The sequence below is a fragment of the Podarcis vaucheri genome (genome assembly GCF_965113315.1).
Source record: "Podarcis vaucheri genome assembly, chromosome: 14".
Lineage (NCBI taxonomy): Eukaryota > Metazoa > Chordata > Lepidosauria > Squamata > Lacertidae > Podarcis > Podarcis vaucheri.
This window is the reverse complement of record NC_138752.1, coordinates 5,245,546-5,264,916: the sequence shown is the minus strand read 5'-3', so window position 1 is coordinate 5,264,916 and position 19,371 is coordinate 5,245,546. Positions and strand designations below refer to the sequence as shown.

Sequence of the window (19,371 nt, the reverse complement as noted above, 5' to 3'; positions counted from 1 at the left end):
AGCATGCATGGTAAAATATCAGAGAAAGCGATGAAGGCAGGGGTAAAACGATGGAAGCAATGTGCAGTTGTTTCTGTTGGATGGACTTTGGGGGCTTAGCTACCAAGGGCTTTGGGTGGCGATTAGGGGGGTTGTGCAAAAGGCTTCATGGAAGCAGCAGTCAGAAGCAGCGCTTACTGTACAGCAGGACCAAGATTTATAAATAAAGTTAAAGTATTTTCCAGTTTCCCAACACATTCAAACATCCATGTTCTTCAACACCGGACATTCTTTAACATTTATGCACTTAGGGAGAACACTAGCTTGGTTCACACACAGTGCTAATCTGTGGTTTAGCAAACTGGTTTAATAAACCATAGCTTGCTTGCTTATCTGAATCCTTCCTAACTACGGTTTGTTTATTGCAAACAAAAAATGAAATGGAGCCACGGTTTCTTGTTAGGTTTAATGCAAACCTGGAAGTAGGTATTTTGGATTGTGAACTTTGCCTTGGAAGCAGGACATGTTCCGCTTCCTGTTGAGTGTGTTCCATTTGTAAATTGAGTCCCCTCCTCTTTATCTGGGTTGGGTTGAATTAGTAGTTTGAATCTTCCTAATGGTTCATCCACTGATGGACAGTATGGGGATTCCAGGGTCAGCATAGAGGCACATGAGCAGCATGATACGTTATGGGCCTTTGTGTCTATCAGTGGGGTGATTTCCCTACGTCCTGTAGCTTCTACATTATCTGCAGCCTCTTTGTTTTGTTGGTCCTTTTTCTGTTCTAGGGACTGTTTATTCTGGATCTTTTTTGGAGTCTGGGGAGAATCTTGTAAGTCTACTGACTCTCTTAACTGAGTCATAGTCCCCTTTTTCTGTGGGGTATTTAAATCGGGTCTTGTTGCTATGGAGAGGGAGGTTCCACTCCTCTGGCATTTGCTGTTCTTAGCTCAGCTCTTTATTGCACCAAAGTAATTATTGTTCATTATGCTTGTTCCTTGCGTCTTAGTTTGCACAATGGAGGGCACATACTGTCTTTAAAAACTCTTGTCAATAATATTTGGTACTTTGCCAAATGATCTCGCATGTGCAAAACCTTAGTTGGAGTTCTATTCTGGTGAAACTTGATAACTAATCTTTTCTGGTAGTTGTTCCTTGGCAGCCAATATACGTTTTTAAAGTCTAAAATTGATTGTTCACAGTGGAGAATTTGGCTCACAAGAAATACAAGACAAACTAGGGGACACCCTGGCTAACACACCACCAATTGCATGCCTTCTTTAAAAAACCCAGTAGTAAAATCAGCAGCAACTAGGCCCTTGACCACATTTGAAAATCTCCTAACAACAAAGGGACAAGGCAAAGGGATGGTATCCACAATAAACAAAATACTGGTCCAAAATCCCACAAACTCCCTTGACACAATAAAAAAACAATGGGAGCACGACATAGGCCATTAAAGTAACCCCACCCAATGGACTAGAATGTGGTCTAAACCTCCCTTTAAATCTTTCTCAGCCAAAAGAAGGGAATTCACACTGAAACTCATATACAGATGGTACTTAACACCACGGAAACTGGCGCTGATACACCCAGGAACCTCACAAAAATGTTGGAGAGACTGCACCTCTACAGGCACATACCTCCACATGTGGTGGAAATGCTCCCAAATCCAACCCTTCTGGACAAATGTCCTACAAGAGATATGCAAAGTAACTAAACAACTATTAGAACTCACCCCAGAACTGGCCCTACTGAAGATTTTCCAAGATCCTATTGACCACTCACATTACAAAGAGCTTATGACCCACCTACTCTCAGCCTCACAGACTGGAGAGACCTGTCAGGAGTGAACAAGGACAACTGGTACCAAGTCGTATGGGAAACAGCCTTACTAGAAAAGCTAACCAACAAACTGAAACTGATCTGGGGAGAAATAGAAGAGGATATCTTCACACCAGTATGGCTCCCCTTTATCACATACACAGCCCAACAAGATAACAAGAACCCATCAACAGCATATGAATCAATTTGGCTTACTTGACCCAACAAGTCCTCCTCCCCTCACAATTGCAAACAACCCCCACTGCAGTCAACCACAGACAACCAACCACACCCTGCCCCCCCCACTCCTTCTCATTACCAAGGAAACGTAATAAGTGAATAGAAAGAGAACATATCCAGGCGACGCTGGCACTATCCCCACCCCCTTCTCTTCTCAACCTTATACTGCATACAACACTAATGTCTCACAACAAATGTAACTGATCTGTAGAAAGCACAACCTGATAAAGAGACAAGGCACGTACTTTTGTAAACTAAGAAAACTTTTAACACAAATTATTAAACACACACACAGTCTGACTTTCTGCAAGTCAGAGCTACTGTTAATTCACTTCTGGTTTCAGAGACTGTCACCAACTTCAGTTTCTATTTATTCTGACAAGTCATAGGTTGGGAACATGTTGGGCATCCTCTGTAGGACCACGCCATCATTCCTGGCTGTTGGACACACTACCTAGGGCTGATGGGAGTTGGAGTCCAGCAAACTATGAAAGGCCACAGAGCTTCACTGGGGAACACAACTTACGGTCATCATCCGTGTGCAGTTTTGCCTTTAATTTCTCCATTTTTTTTTCATCTCGCAGCAGCGTCCGATCTTTCTTCAGGGTCCCTGTGCCCTCCTCTTTCTTTTCTTCGTTGCTCTCCTGGATTAAGGAGTATTCTTCATAGTTGGTTATTCCTGGAATTGCAAGAACAAATTAAGCCTGCTTATTCAACATGGCTATTTGGTCCGAAACCACATCCTCGTCTAAAGCAAGCAAGAAAACCCCAAATGCAGTTCTCTTAGAAGGCTGCTGCTCTGCCACGGGGATCTCCATGACCTAGTTTGGATGTAATGCTAGTTCTCAAACTTGGTCCTACAACTCCCACCATCCCTAGCTAGCAAGACCAGTGGTCAGGGATAATGGGAGTTGTAGTCCACCAACAGATGGGAACGCAAGTTTGAGAAACACTGTCCTAAAGTCTGTTTTAAAAAGAAAAGGCCTTGCAAGCCCATTTAGAAGAAGAAGAAGAAGAAGAGTTTGGATTTGATATCCCGCCTTTCACTCCCCTTCAGGAGTCTCAAAGCGGCTAACATTCTCCTTTCCCTTCCTCCCCCACAACAAACACTCTGTGAGGTGAGTGGGGCTGAGAGACTTCAGGGAAGTGTGACTGGCCCAAGGTCACCCAGCAGCTGCATGTGGAGGAGCGGAGACACGAACCCGGTTCACCAGATTATGTGACTACCGCTCTTAACCACTACACCACACTGGCTCTCCACACTGGCTCTCCAGAACATGAGACTGGGCCCAGGTGCTCCACAAGGCCTGCATGCTCATCCCTTCTCCTCCTTTCTCCAGTACAGCCACAAGGAGGAGTTAATCACTTAGAAACAAGCCATGGTTTATGAAGCTCACTTAGTTTTTACTAACCACAGTGCTTGGGGTGTGGCTTAGCTCATTATAATGATAAGCCATACTTCATCCATGGCATCACTAGGGGAGGGATCTTATCAGTCACAGAGCTGGGAAAGGCAGCCCCTGTGGCACGAAAGCTCTCTCTCAGCCTGCAATCATTCTTTCAGGCTGGGACAATGGGAGATGTGGGAAGCAGGGCCCTTGCCATCAGCTCTGCTGAAAGACCAGCTCCATCAGATGCATCCTATCCCTGAAAGTTTCCATTCCAGCTGCTCACTATAAGAACTAATATTTAACTTTAAGAATTGGCTGCTGAGTTGGCTCCTGCCTCCCTCTCCCCTGCACATCCTTTTTTCCTTTTGTGCTGTGTCTTTTGGACTGTAAGCTTACAGGCAGGGACAACGTTGTTTTAATTGACTGTGCATAAGCTTCCGCAAGAGGCTTTTGGGCTGGAGAGTGGGGTACAGGGGCTCTAAAGAAACAACTAAGAACACACCCCAGCAACATCCAGAGTGGCAGAGGGAAGGAGCCCTTTAGTTTTAGCTCTGAGTCACGGGTTGGCCAACATGCTGGCTGCAAATCTTCCGCTGGGGAACACATCTTGGAAGAATAGAAAATTGAAGCAATTCGTGGTACAAGTGGGGAACCTAAGTTCCAAGGGCCAAATGTGGCCCTCCAGGCTTGCCAATCTGGGCCCCAGAACTGCCTGCAGGCCACACACCCTCCTCCAACCTGCTCTGCGTATCTTCAAGGCCTTTTGCCTGGTTGGAATGCAACCTTGGACCAGGGCAATGCCTCTTCCTTGCATGAATGGACGACTGCAGAGGTGCATGGGGATATAGAAAGTTTTGTATGACTTGTGTGCTTTTAACTTGGGCATGTGGCAAAAATAAAATTGAGGTGGAAAAGGTAAGGGTTTTGGAGGAAATGACTATGGCAATCCCACACTCCATTGAACCCAATGGGCTTTGATTATATGTGATTTTGGCTGTAGGTGTGACCCCCGGAACGTAAATCCTGAATAAGTTGTGGGCTTATTGTACAAAGAGTCACATTCATGGACCCCCCCTCCACTTTTGTCTCAGACCTCCAGAATGTGTTCCATAGTTGAGAATGGCATTTCTCATATATTCGGGTGCAAAACCTGGATCAGAAGCTCAAGTTTCCAGGACAGCCTTTTTTTTAGAATGGAGATCATGCATCAAGGTTCAAGACCCCAACTGTTGTCCCCCCCCCCCCAAATTCTCCAGCAAGTTCCATTTACACTCACTTAGCACCCTTTCTTTTTGTTCTGGAGTTATTATTCCTACCAGGACAGGCAGTAAAAGGTGAGGTTTAGGCCTGGGGACCCCAATGGCTATTTCTCCTCACAGGAAAATCTATCCTAGGAAATGGCGTTAATGGCACCCTCAGCCTCACCTATCCGGCTGCAAATGGTCACCAGCAATTCTCCCACGGTTTTAGAGTCGTCCACCATCACCGTCTTAACCGACCCGTCCAGCATCCGGATCTTCTGCGGCCTTTGCTTCTTCTTGTATTCCAAAATATCCTAGGAAGTGAGTCACAGGGACACTTCTAAGAATATGTCAGAGGCAGACCCAGCCGACCCTCCTAGGAGGCCAGTGAAGTTCTGAAAGGGGCTGGGTTTGACCCTTCTTCCATTGCACTGCCCAGTATGCAGACCCCTTTACATCAAGCATCACCAGACTACAATAAGGCGGCTTAAAGTCATTCCAGCTGACCACAATTTCTGATATGAGGAATCCCCTCCTACCCCAGACCTCTCCCTGAGGTTTCTCCAGCACCTGCACTGTGTCATATGCTGCAGATGCACATCTTTATCCTTTGACAGCTGAGGCATACATTTTAGATCCCACCCTAGTCTTCTGATGTAAACTGTTTTAAACTGATTTTAACATAGTATTATAATTATTTCCTTGTAACCCAGCCTGGGGCTTCATGGTGAAGGGTGACTAAGAAATCTTAATAAATGAAGTCAATAAATGAGGCTGTAGCGGGTTGACTCCCAGGAAGTTTCCCAATGCCACAAGGGCTTTCCAGGGACGCCTTAAGGAAATGCGCACAGATTCACCGGCCTTCTTGAGGAGGTTAGCAGCCACATAACAGGGTTGCCTCTGCTTTGTAGCACAACCAACATTTTGGGAGGGGGGTGATTGTTCTGGCCCATTCTAGATTACCCCCAGCATTCTAACCTGGAGTGGGCAGAAGGTAGATCTGGAGCAACTGGCAGACTTCTGGGTGCTCTGCAGTAGATCGGCAAGGGTTTCTATGTAACAACTGTTTTAACAGTGGCAGCAATGAAATGACTTCCCGCCGTCGCCACCACCACTTTAAATTGCACCACCAAGGTGAAAAAAGCCTGGAGGATGTTTGTATGGAAGAGCTGTGAACTGCATCCTGTCCCAGAATTCAAACAAAATCCTGGCCTCAGAATTTTGAAGTCTGTATCTTTTGCACCAGGCTCTGAAGGGTGACTCTAGAGTGGGGGAAATCCCTAAGGGTACCATTCTAGTCCTACTCAGAGTGGAGCCATTGAAATGAATGAACTTAGGTTAGTCATGCCCATCAACTTCAATGGATCTACTCTGAGTAGGACTAGAACTGGCTACAGCTCTAAGTGTAGTACCCAACACTGATACCGTGCTTGCACAGCAGAACTTCCTCTTCTTCTCTGCCCTGCAGCCCCCCGTTGCCACAATTAAAATGTGTTACGTACTTTTAAATGTGGTTTTAGGAAGTCGGCAGCCCTAATAAGCAGAAGCACTAGGGCCAACTAGTGTACTTGGCAACCCAAACTGGGCCCGTATCACTGTGGTCCCTCAAAATCTGCTCCAGAGGGTTGGGGGACCTTCTGGGGCAGATTTTCATACAATTGGGGCTGCACAGCAAGAAGAGAGGAAGGAAAGTCCTGTTGCCCTTGCAGAATTCTGCTGGTGCAGCAGTGGATACAACCCCAAGTAGATTACACAACCTTCTTTTAAATGATCAGCACTGTATTTTCTGAAACCTTTTCCATTCCATCGTTCACACTCTGATAATGTTGGTGAAATCTTCCAAAACTATGGGCCCTAATGAAGTTATGTGGGGAATTTATAATGTAAGAGTGGACATGCTAAGACCCACTTAGTCCAGCCTCCTTTCCCCCCCTTACAGAGGCTACCCAGATGGCTCTGGAAAGCCAAGCAAGGCATGCAGGCAATAACCCAATCCTGCAGTATATTCGCAACACATTGTGTTCAGAGGTCAACTGTCCCTGCACATGGAGGTTCCGCTTCTACCTTGACTCACAAATGTTATAAGAGGAGTCTCCTGTGACTAGTATCCAACGCCATACGCCTCCTCCTGGACGTGGAGTCTCTACCTAGCCCTGCCACCCTGAACAGTCACCAACAGACCACCCCCCTTCTCCATAAACTGGATGTCTCACAGGAGCACGCAGATCTCAGCCCTACCCCATTCCGCAGCATGTAGTAATCAAGGGTCCTCCCGGCTTCCAGCCAAATGCCTTTTCGTGGATCTTCATCCGACAGGAATAACCCATAGTCAGAGGCTGGGAAATGAAAGGCAGAAATGGACAGATTGCAGAGCAAATAGAGTGTATTCCAAATGAAGGTTTTCCACTTGATTAGAGAGCCATGAAGTGCCCCTCCAGCTTCTGCCCTCTCCCTGCAGCTCTCTCCCCCTCACCCCCTCCTCCTCCTCCTTTCTCTTTCCCATAATTGGCTCACCTACCTCAACACAGTTCAAAGCACCGCTTTGGAGAGGAAGGGAAAGTGAACACTGTATCTTTAAAAGGGGGCCATTACAGTGCTCATTTTTAAAAAGAAAAGGTAAAGAATTCTCAAAGGTTGAAGTACAGTCATACCTTGGGTTAAATATGCTTCAGGTTGAGCATTTTCAGGTTGCATTCTGCGGTGACCCAGAAGTAACGGATTAGGTTACTTCTGGGTTTCACCGCTCGCGCATGCACAGATGCTCAAAATGACATCATGCACAGAAGCAGTGAATTGCAACCCGTGCACATGCAGATGTGCAGATGCACGTTGTGTTCTGCTCAGGATGCGAACGGGGCTCCGGAACGGATCCCGTTTGTATCCAGAGGTACCACTGTATTTAGTCCTGTGACTAAAGTTCTGGTAGGAGCCTCTTAGCTCAGGCCAGTGGCTCATCTAAGTCCAGCTTCCTGTTCTCACAGTGGCAAACCTGATGCCCCAATGGGGAAGCCAGAAACAGAATCTAGACACAAGAACATTCTCCCCTCCTGTGGTTTCCAGCAACTGGCATTCAGCTGCATTGCTGACGCGGACTGTGGAATCAGAGCATCGCCATCCTGGGTAGCCACTGAGAGCCCTCTTCTCCTCCATGAACGTCTCTAAACCTCTTTTAAAGCCATCCATGTTGGGGGCCATCCCTGCCTCCTGGGGAGCGGGTTCCATAGTTTATGCGCTGCATGAAGAAGGACTTTCTTTTATCTATCCTGAAGCTTACAAAACGCAGCTTCTTCGGATGTCCATGAGGGCTACTGCTATGACAGAGGGAAGAAAAAAAATTCTCTATTCACTTTCTCCATGCCATGCATAATGAACCTATTTCCAACTCCACAACCTCCTTTTTGAGGTGAGGCAGCCAGAACTGTATACAGTGGTACCTCGGGTTAAGAACTTAATTCGTTCTAGAGATCCGTTCTTAACCTGAAACTGTTCTTAACCTGAGGTACTTTAGCTAATGGGGCCTCCCACTGCCACGCAATTTCTGTTCTCATCCTGAAGCAAAGTTCTTAACCTGAAACACTATTTCTGGGTTAGTGGAGTCTGTAACCTGAAGCGTCTGTAACCCGAGGTACCACCGTATAGCATTCCACATGTGCTTGGTCGCACCACGGTTTCCTGCTGGCAGAAACTGGCAATGCTGCAGCAAATGCTGTGACCCAAGGGACGTCTGCGGAGGAGCATCCCGAGGGTGAGGTGCCCAAAGGTCACGGACATGTCGCTGCTGGAACCGCAGGAGACGAAGGCCAAAACGGCAACGCCAAAAGGCAACACTCCAATGACGGCACTTTAATCACTCACTGCTAATTAATGAAGGCTGCATTCAAACGTAATGAACCAAATAATACAAAGTAGTTTAGAGCTAATGCTTCCACTCCATCAGTGTCTATTAATCTGGCGGTTCAGCAGATGCCCTTGCGGAGCCTGTTTGCAACGGAAACGGTTTACAGTGAGGGGCAGAAATTCCCAGCTTGGATTCAAAGCTCCCGGGAAGCAACAATTAGCTCCAAGACTGCATTGCCAATCAAGGCGCAATCAAGGCCCAATGCATTACGGCATTGCTAATCTTGAATCCCAAGTTAATATGAACTTGCCTGTGGTCGCCCAAGACAGCATTGCCGCAATTTGCGAGCGATTGGTTGCCCTAAAATAAATCAAGGTTTCCCATTGCCCTGGAAACCGACATTATTTGTTGAAGATGATAAATACATAAACATGTTTGTTCCGAGTGGAAATGAGCAAAAGAGGACCTTTTCACAATCACTTTTTCCCTCTTAGAGAAAGTGGCAGCCCTTTGGGTAATTTTGCACTGGGGGTGGTGCTGCAAAAACAGGGCAAAAGTGTTAAGCTCCTGGTTGGGTGGGGGCCCGAGTGGGTGGCAATGTAAAAAGAGAAGCTGTGAGAGCAATCAAACAGCAGGGTAGCAAGGCCGGCCTGCCTCAGCGACACATTTTCTCCCTCCCCACCTGCTACACACACATACAGAGTGAAGACAGTGCATTTGCCCTCACTTCAGGGACATCACTCCACAAGTCCAATAAAATACCTGGCACTATTATTTATTTACATTCCATGTTTCTCCCAGAGCCAGGACTCAAGGCAGCTCACAAAGGTAAAAACACACAGCAGATAACAGTTAAGAAGTATTTGAACTGTAACAGAATTAAAACAATATAAAAACAAATCTATTAAAATACAGGTAGCAAAGAGTCTGGCCTCTCTAGGGAGGGAGTTCCAAAGTCTGCAAACAGCTGCTAAGGCGGCCCTCTGAGACACCAGGACCTTTTCATGCTCATTGTGTGAACCTTGATTGCTCATCAGGACACCCACTGCCTTATCTGGGGTGGGGAACTATGTGCCCCCCAAAATGTAGCCCCAGTCAGGAAGACCAGTAGTTAGGGATGGTGGGAGCCACAGTCCAGCATCTAGAGATGGGGTGGAAAACTGGACCTGGTGGGGCAGCCCAGATCATTATCTCTCCCACTTGCCGTGGGCCAAGTTTGAAACATGTGGGGGGTGCCCACAGTGATGTCATGTGACCCTTCCTTGCCCACAGAGTTTGAAATCAAGCAGTGTCGGCCCACAAAGTGCGGCCATTCAGCTGACTGGCGGGTCTTGTCAAGCGCTGCAGAGTGCTTTGCAGGTTGGCTGTGCATGCAAACCCCACTTCAGCTGAGCCAAGTCTTTATCTGCCCCATACAGTGGTACCTCTGGATGCGAACGGGATCTGTTCCGGAGCCCTGTTCGCATCCTGAATCGAACGCAACCTGTGTCCGCGCGGGTTGCGATTTGCTGCTTCCGCGCATGACATCATTTTGAGCGTCTGCGCATGCGCAAGCAGCACAACCTGGAAGTAACACGCTTCATTACTTCTGGGTTGCCACGGAGCGCAACCCAAAAATGCTCAACCAGAAGCTACTTCAACCTGCGGTATGACTGTACCTGGCATCATGCATCAGACTATAACTCAAATGTGGGGTTTGCCAAAACTAACCTTGTCCAGTTTGAGCCTCTGGCACTCGCTCACGAATAACGCGGCAGGCATCGTACACGGCCGTGGAGGGCTCAAACTGCATCGTCTTGACCACATTGCACTGGCGAATGCAGATCTTCAAGGACAGAGCAACCATCTTGCCAGATCTCTTGCAGGTTTCTCTTTATGTTACCTTGGGCAGAAACAAAACAAGACACATTAGATTGCTATTTTTTAAAAAAAAAAAATCAACAAACCCCCATCCTTTTGAAATCACAGGACAACCAGACTACATCTTCCACGGTAGCTTTCTGTGTCTGCTAATATCATCTTCTGAAATCACGGGGACACAGGGAGCTGCCTTTGAGGTTCTCCAAATGAAGACAGTGGGCATTCCCATCACCAGTTCCCTAAAATCCTCAATCATTTCTTATGTGGTCATAGATACGTTAAAATAGTGTGTGCAAAGAATAAAAACACGAGCATTAAAACATATGCTTGTTTCAAAAACAATATGATACAAAGGATAAAACATACACACATGTCTACTAGAAGGAGCGTCACCACGCCCATTTTTCAGCCTGGACACTGAGGTCCAGCTTCGAGGGCCTTCTGGCAGCTCCCTTGCTGCAAGAAGCGATGCTAAGGGAACCAGGCAGAGGGCCTTCTCAGTAGTGGCACCCACCCAATGGAATGCCCTCCCGTCAGATGTCAAGATGATAAGTAACTAAACGACCTTAAAAGGCATCTGAAGGCTTCCTTTTCAGGAAGCTTTTAATGTTTAATGTTTCATTTTCTTCCTATATATTTTGCTGGAAGCTGCCCAGAGTGGCTGGGGAAGCCCAGCTGGATGGGTGGGGAATAAGTAATGGTACATCATCATCATCATCACCACCACCACCATCATCTCCGTAACAGGGAAGCCTGTGACCAGGTGCCTGCTCAGTCTGCTGCCCAGATGGTGCCAGCTGTTGGGGGGCAACTTCAAGGTACTGCTTGCTTTCCTTCATCTTTAAGCCTTGATCTTTAAGCCTTCTAACTGAGGACACTTTCAGACAGAGGACTCTCCTCCTCTCTCCTCTGTAAAGTACAGCACAGGCGCAAATCCCACTCTTTCTGCCTTGCTTGCCATTGTGCAAGGGGAATGGCAGAGGACAGACACCCCAAGCCCAGAACACGTTAGAAGAGAAGATAAAGTGCTATAAATGATGCAAGACAATTCAATTAAGTGCCATCAGTGCAGTTTGGTACACCTCACAACGAGACAGCCAATTTTACAGTCATATATGATACAAAAGATAAAAACATGAGCTCCAAATTACAAGTAGAGTGAGAGTATCATCTTACAAGACCTTTGAACAATGAAGAGGGACTTGGCCACCAACACTGTTATTAATTTGTTTGTATTAGCTACGAAATATTCTAGGTACCATTCCTGTTTCCTTCCAGGGGCCTCTGCATAAGGGGCCAAAGTAGCCTCTCTACGAAGATTACATTAAAAAAAGATGTGAGCTGGAGTTCTGACTGCTTCATTGGCTCCACAGGGCTCCACAGGGACACAAACGATCCTCATATGCAGGGGTCAGCAAACTTTTTCAGCAAGAGGCCGGTCCACTGTCCCTCAGACCGCGTGGGGGGCCGGACTATATTTGGGGGGGGGAATGAACGAATTCCTATGCCCCACAAATAACCCAGAGATGCATTTTAAATAAAAGCACACATTCTACTCATGTAAAAACACGCTGATTCCCGGAACGTCCGCGGGCTGGATTGAGAAGACGATTGGGCCGGATCCGGCCCCTGGGCCTTAGTTTGCCTACCCATACTCATATGTGACTTCCCTGATAGCCTTTTAACCTGAGATGCCTGGGAGTGAAACCTGGGACACCTCCAAAAATCACTTGTAGTCCTTGTAGCACATTCCGGGCTCTGTCAAAATCTGCACCCATTCATAACAGCTGCAGATCTGACCGCTGGATTCTGATGAGGATGGATGGAGTTTTTGCTTTTGTGTCATTTTGGAGTCTGCACAAAGGCACAACAATGTTGTCAGAAGAATGGTAAGTCCCAAGAGCCCTTGGAGTTATCCATGCCCCTTCCTGGAGGACTGAGACTTCCTTCCGGCCCCCTCTCAACTCACAGGATTCCACTGGAGGAGGGAAGGCAGTGGAGGGCCAGACCTTTGCTGGAAGAAGCACTGTCAACTCATATGCACTCGTTTTTTTGGGGGGTGTCATATGCACTTGTTTGTGGGGTGAAGAGAAAAACACCTGAAAGGGATAGAAGGCTAGCTTCTCACACACACGCAAAGAGAAGAACAGGGCAGGTACATTCTGCCTAATATACTTCAGGTCCTACAAATGCTAGAAACTTAACTCTTTTAAAAACAGAGAAAAGCTTGGAAAATTTATTTCTTTAGAGCATTTGTACCCTGCTCTTCAGTCAGAAAGCCTCCCAGAGTGGCTTACATACAATCAGTTAAAACAAGACAGTCCCCGCCTGCAGGCTTACAATCTAAAGAAAGTGGCACACGAAGAAGGGGGTGGAATATTTAACTCCAGGCACCAATTCTTAAACAGTTCTCATAATGGCTGGCACAGTTCAGGGGCAGTTCAGAAAAGCTGATAGTTCAGCAAAGCCCTGCTTCATGATTTGGGGGTTAATTTTCACTGTCCTGCAGGTGAACACCCATGGATGCATTAGCAACACAAATGCCAGGAGCATATCAATGTCTGGAACAGGAATGGGAGGCCTGAGGCCCTCCAGATATTGCTGGACCACACCTACCATCATCTCTGATCACTGGCTAGGGCTGATGGGACCTGGAGTCAGTAGCATCTGCTGGACCACAAGCTACCCACCCCTGGCCTGTCTGGAACAAGCTAGGAACATATTTTTTTATGTTGATCTCTGAACACTCACTTACCTAGGAAATGTAAGCCAGAAACCAAATACCACCCCACTTTTAAAAACATGACTGAATGAGATGCCAGGACAGTTTGTTACTCAGAAAGAATGTAAAAAACCCTGAAGGCTTTTATTGTTTTCAGGGTCCCCCCTCCCACCCCCCACAGAGCGATTCACTTTATAATTTCCAACAGCTGGCAGAATGGCCGCCACCACTTGCGAGAACAAACATCAGATCTGGGGACCGTGCCCTGCAAGGAAAGGAACAGATGAGCAACAGCCTTTGCTTCTCTAGAAACAGAGGGAGTATTCAGGCTTGACTCCCTCTTGGAAGCCAGAGGAGAAGAGTTTCCCCACAGCCAATGAAGAGACATCAAATGAGTTCAGACTTGAAAGACAACATAAATATTGACTGCATCTGTAATACATGTAACGCAATTCTGCCAAAGGGCTGAAGCTGGTCCACAAATGGGTGGGAGAGGACAATATTCCCCTCTCCCCACTTAAATTTTTTTTTTTTGCAAGAATCCTGCAAGGTTGCTTGGGCCGAGAGAGATGGTTTATTGAGGGCATGAATCTGGCAGCAAGACTGCATCAACTTGCAAAAGTACCTAGCTCCTGCAAATACTTTATAAATAAAGGTAAAGGGACCCCTGACCATTAGGTCCAGTCGCGGACAACTCTGAGGTTGCAGCACTCATCTCGCTTTACTAGCCGAGGGAGCCGGCGTACAGCTTCCAGATCATGTGGCCAGCATGACTAAGCCGCTTCTGGCGAACCAGAGCAGCACACGGAAACGCCGTTTACTTTCTCACCAGAGCGGTACCTATTTATCCACTTGCACTTTGATGTGCTTTCGAATTGCTAGGTGGGCAGGAGCTGGGACCGAGGAATGGGAGCTCACTCCATCAAGGGGATTCAAACTGCTGACCTTCCAATCGGCAAGCCCTAGGGCTCTGTGGTTTAACCCACAGCACCACCCGCGTCAATAGCGACTGGCCTCAAATTCCTGGCTGTGGCTGTGCAGGGATTTCCCTAGCTGAAGGGGCTTCCTGCTTGGGTTATCCTGTTCACATGCCAGGGAAGTAGCAAGATGGGATTGATTAAGCTGTGTGCATCAGCCACTTGCTCAGAGTAAATAAAAGGCAGAGAATCTTGGCTTATCATTACATGTAATTGCTGCCAGCAGGTGAGAGCAGTGCCCTCTGTACATGCTCCAAGACCTTTAATCTATTTTTACTTCATATCCTCAGGCACTGAAAACATATCCCAATCCCAAACTGCAAGAGAGAGGAGGGGTAGAATATGCTGAATAGACTTCTAGTAAAGTAATGGCCTGGACTGGTTCTCAGAGCCTTAAATGAGCTGTCTGCCTGATACCATCCTGGTACCCAACCAGACAAGAAGTCACCAACAGGGGAGGGATACAAAAACAACAAAAACAAAACCCTCTCTCCATTTTACCCAAGACTGAAGAGGAGAACATTTTAACAAGAAATATGAAAAGCAATCCATTTGAAATGGAAGGATGGAGGCAGGGGCAGGGGAGAAATACCTGTTTTTCAAACACCAAAGGCAATACAAATGAACTCAATTACAACCAGAAAAGCCTAAGTTCTGCTTCATAGCAAGTTCATCCCAAAGTGACGTCTGGACGTGTGGAATGCTGGCAGGAACCACCTTCGTAATAAAAACAAGCCACTTCTCAATTCCCAGGCCAGCCATTGCTCATCTTAAATTTCTGTCTCTCCCCAGCCCAGTGTGTTTGGAAAGGAAGCCCAGCAGGAAACTAGGAGGTTCCTTCTTCTTCCTATGAATCAGGAATTTGCACTGCCAAAAAGGCACGCAGCTCTGACCCTGTGAGGGGAGCAAAGTTTGATGTGCATTTTCAGATTCACAGAAACTTGCTTCCTCACTGCAGAGCCCCAGCTCTACTGGAGCCAAGGAATTAAAGGAATCATTCCCTCTAACAGCAAACCCAGGTGGTTGAGTGCTGACAGATTTTTGGAATCAAAAAGGGGCTATCAAGAAGAAAGACTGGGAAGTTACCAGTAGGTCTGGGTGAACCCCCAAGGTATACAAAAGTAGAAAGTATTTTAAAGACCTTAATTGGGGCACCCCCACCCCTTCTAAAGAACAGTTGAGTGAGGAATGAGCATGTGGAGTAGCTTTGAAAAGCCAGAGAATGCTGAGTGTCAGTTGGGAAGTGTTGCCAGAGAAATGGCCATTGTGTGTACCCCCCACACCCTGATTCTAACGAGTCAAATCAATAGGATAATTGTTCAAAATACACATACATAGGTACATAAACCATATTCTGAAATGGTATCGGTGAGCGATCATTAAGCCATTTTGACTCTCTTAAATTACCCTAAAATCCTCTGCAGTAGAAAGAAGGAGATGGGGGGGGGGAAATACCTCCTCCAAAATAGTTATTTTCATTTGTAAAACCTGCTAATAGATAAACAGCTTGTAATATAGGGGCTTATCCCTCCCTGCAAAACCAGTCTGGCAAGTATCCGTTAAACAGAATGTCAATAGAGCATCTTCTGTGTAACAATAGGTGTAAGTTTGTAAAAGGGAGTAAAAGGGATTCAGGAACCAAGATACAGTATTTTTCCATGTATAAGATGACCCTTGTTTTTTTGAACCCCAAATTAAGAAAACGAAACACTAAAATAGTAGTGAAAATTCAGATGATTAGCGGCAGCAGTGGAAAGTTGTTGATCTTTTCTTGGGCGATCACCCTTGAAGTTTACAGAAGAAGGTGCACGCAGCACACAGCAGCTGGGACACCACACACTCCCCCTTGGCGGCAGCGGCAGGGAAGCAAGGGGCAGGAGGCTCCCGAACAGGATGCTGAGGAAGGCAGTGCCTGCTCTGTGCCAGGCCAGGCCACGGCAGGCAGGGAGTGGGCTGGGGGTTTGAGAGGGGCAGAGATTTAAAAAAGGAAAGCCATAGCTCAGCGGTAGAGCATCTGCTCTGCATGCAGAAGGTACAAGATTCAACCCCCAACACCTCTACGCTCCACATCTCCTATTGATTTCAACTGGGCTTAGTGGTCAATGATGCTTCCACTTGAATTCAGAACAAAAACACACATTTGCATTTTATTCTGATACAGGTTGTTTCAAATACACACACAGAGAGAGGGGGGGGGAGAGGGAGAGGGAGAGAGGGAGGGAGGGAGGGAGGGAGAGGGAGAGGGAGTAATCATATTGGGACCATCCAAATGGCAATGGTGATCAATCCAACACCAAGTGGTGAACGTCCAGAACACACAACATTAACCTTGAGCATTAAGCTGCCTTGAACATGGTTCTAACTGTGAAAGGTAGCATAGAAATAAAACAATAACACGCCGCCCAAAAAAACCCTCACTTCAGTTTGCTGGCAATTCAATCAGTTGTAGCCTCTATCTCTCTCCCCATTATCCCATGCTACTTTTGCAGGCTATCATTTCACGGTTAGGCAGCTCAACAAATTGCAGTAGCCTTGGGGTTGTCCCAGGTGGTGTTGCACAGCCACCCTCTTGGCAATCAGTGTGAGACTCACTATAGCAAAGGCATTCTGACTGCGCATTAAAGAGCATATATTAAAAAATAATAATGCTCCAGCTGTGTTGGGTTCTCCACCCCCTCTATACCCTACCTCATAATCAAAGAGTATGACACATATACCTCTACCTGTTTCCACAGGAAGAAATCATTTTCAGTGTGACCTGCCCTCCACATTCATTAGCCGAACTGAGCCACTGAATGCTATCAGGATCCCACATGCATCTCCAGCGAAAGCAGAGATAGCCCATGTGATTCCCTTCAGGTGCTGTGGACCACAACTCCCACCAGCCTCAGTCAGCATGGCTAATAGTCAGGATGATAGGAGTTTCAGTCCACAACATCTGGAGGGATCACTCCAGCATCACTGACTCTGTTTTAAGCCTCCTGCTATGGCTCATGATTTCCTCTTGTTTATTACTCTTTCTGGAAATTGTAAAGCATGCAACAAGGACAATCTCTAGTTATCAGACATTCAGCTTTGGCACCTCTTCCCCATAGCATTCAGTTGGCACCCGTCTGTCTTGGGAGACAATGGAGCTGTGAAGTCAAACTGTTGGAAGGTTACAGTGCCTGACCGATATGGGAGAGACACATTTTGTTGCAGCTGGGGCAAATGGAGGTATCTGGTTATGCTGCTGAAGATGCCCCATGGCCTTTCTTCTCTCTGTGCCCCACCCAGTGGTCAGTCATTCTCTGGACACTGCTGTGGATGCACAACCTGCCTGTCTGTCGCCAGGTGATGCGGTTGTATGCAAGGGATTCCCACGCAGTGTGGTTGCCGTTGCCAGCCTTCATGTCACATTTTGGTCTGCCAATGGGCCTGGTGCTTGAAGCCAGCTCTCTGTAGAGCATGTCCTTGGGGATCCTGTATCCAGGGCAGCTGTCTACCAGCTCCATCCGGTATGCAGGCTGAGCCCCTACCTGCCCGCAGACTGTCTCGCCAGAGTGGTGCATGCTCTAGTTATCTCCTGCTTGGACTACTGCAATGCGCTCTACGTGGGGCTACCTTTGAAGGTGACCCGGAAACTACAACTAATCCAGAATGCGGCAGCTAGACTGGTGACTGGGAGCAGCCGCCGAGACCATATAACACCAGACTTGAAAGACCTACATTGGTTCCCAGTACGTTTCTGAGCACAATTCAAAGTATTGGTGCTGACCTTTAAAGCCCTAAACAGCCTCATCCCAGTATACCTAAAGGAGTGTCTCCACCCCCATCGTTCTGCCTGGATGCTGAGGTCCAGCGCTGAGGGCCTTCTGGCGGTTCCCTCATTGCGAGAAACAAAGCTACAGGGAACTAGGCAGAGGGCCTTCTCAGTAGTAGCACCCGCCCTGTGGAACACCCTCCCATCAGATGTCAAAGAGAAAAACAACTACCTGACATTTAGAAGACATCTGAAGGCAGCCCTGTTCAGGGAAGTTTTTAATGTGTGACATTTTAATGTATTTTTAATCTTTGTTGGATGCCGGCCACAGTGGCTGGGGAAACCCAGCCAGATGGGTGGGGTACAAATAATAAATTATTATTATTATTATTATTATTATTATTATTATTATTATTATTATTATCCTGCCATCTTCCATTCTGTGGACAAGACCAAGCCAGCATAGACGTCACTGAGACAGAAGTGCAAACATGCTGGGAATATGGGCTTCAGAGAGTACATGCGTGTGAGAATTCCAGCCACTCTAGAGTTTTAAAGTGAATAGTTAACTCATGGAATAATAATAATAAAGGTGTGTGCATGTAAAGGCAGCAAGTCACAAATAAAAATGAGTAGGTGCCATGTGCTCCAGTTGACTCAAGCCGGCCCACAGAATATGGTGCCGCAGTATCAGAAAAGAACAGGATGATCCTAGACACGTCTTCTTCTTGGAAGGGCGTCCCACTGAAGGCCAGGGATGGAAGCAGCACTCTTAAGGTAGAGCATCTGCTTCACATGCAGTACGTCCCAGGTTCATCTCCAGGTAGGGCTGGAAAAACCCTGTGCCTGAAACTCTGGAGAGTCTGCCAGTCTGCATAGGCAGGACTACTCTTGGGGTTGCCATATTTTGAAGAGCAAAAAAGAGGACACATTTGCCGACTTCTACTATGGATCACTATGACAACTCTCATTTCACATACCCATGAAAAAGAGGATGTGTCCTGGAAAAAGAGGACACATGGCAACCCTACGATGGACCAATAGTCTGACTCAGTTTAAGGCAACTGCCTTTCAACCACCCAGAGTTGTGAAATGGATTTCTGCATTCCAGCACCCTTCTTGACACCAACAATATTGTTCCTTGGGAAAGAAATGAGTTTGTTTTTTGACTCAAGAGGAAAAAACTTCTGATTGAAATCTCGCTTTGAAATCTTGAAGAGAGTAATCTGTTCCATGACAAGTTACGGCTAATTCCCACATTCTGGGTCATGGACTGCTTAGCTGGAAACAAGCAAAGGGCTGGCCCAAGAAAAGCGATCCACACACCCAGCAAGATTTGGCACAAACATCTTTAGAATCCGGTGCTAGGGAGTGGTTAAGAATTTGGGGAAATCACATCATTTCCATATGTGCAATGTTTTAACAGCTTTGGCGCATCTTTCAATAAATTAGCCGGGGTTCGGCCAAGAATGTATTCACAGACTTTTCAAGTCCACCAAGAGCTGTCTGGCAGTGTGTTTCTCAGGGCAGTGGGTTGGGAGCCACCAGTGGGCTTGG

At 46.8% G+C, this 19,371-nt stretch overlaps 1 protein-coding gene across 5 annotated transcripts in view; it reads right to left on the bottom strand.

The window, feature by feature from the left end:
• The window catches only part of TLN2 (talin 2), a 187,777-nt gene that overhangs the window by 112,974 nt on the left and 55,432 nt on the right, over positions 1–19,371 (bottom strand). For all 5 annotated transcript variants that reach the window (XM_082197996.1, XM_082197998.1, XM_082197994.1 and 2 more), the window contains exons 2-5: positions 10,224–10,395; positions 6,914–7,011; positions 4,860–4,989; positions 2,570–2,722 (exon numbers count right to left, since the gene is read on the bottom strand). In XM_082197996.1, the coding sequence (XP_082054122.1) occupies positions 2,570–2,722; positions 4,860–4,989; positions 6,914–7,011; positions 10,224–10,359 (517 nt within the window). In that variant the 5' untranslated portion in view covers positions 10,360–10,395. The remainder of the gene's footprint in view (positions 1–2,569; positions 2,723–4,859; positions 4,990–6,913; positions 7,012–10,223; positions 10,396–19,371) is intronic.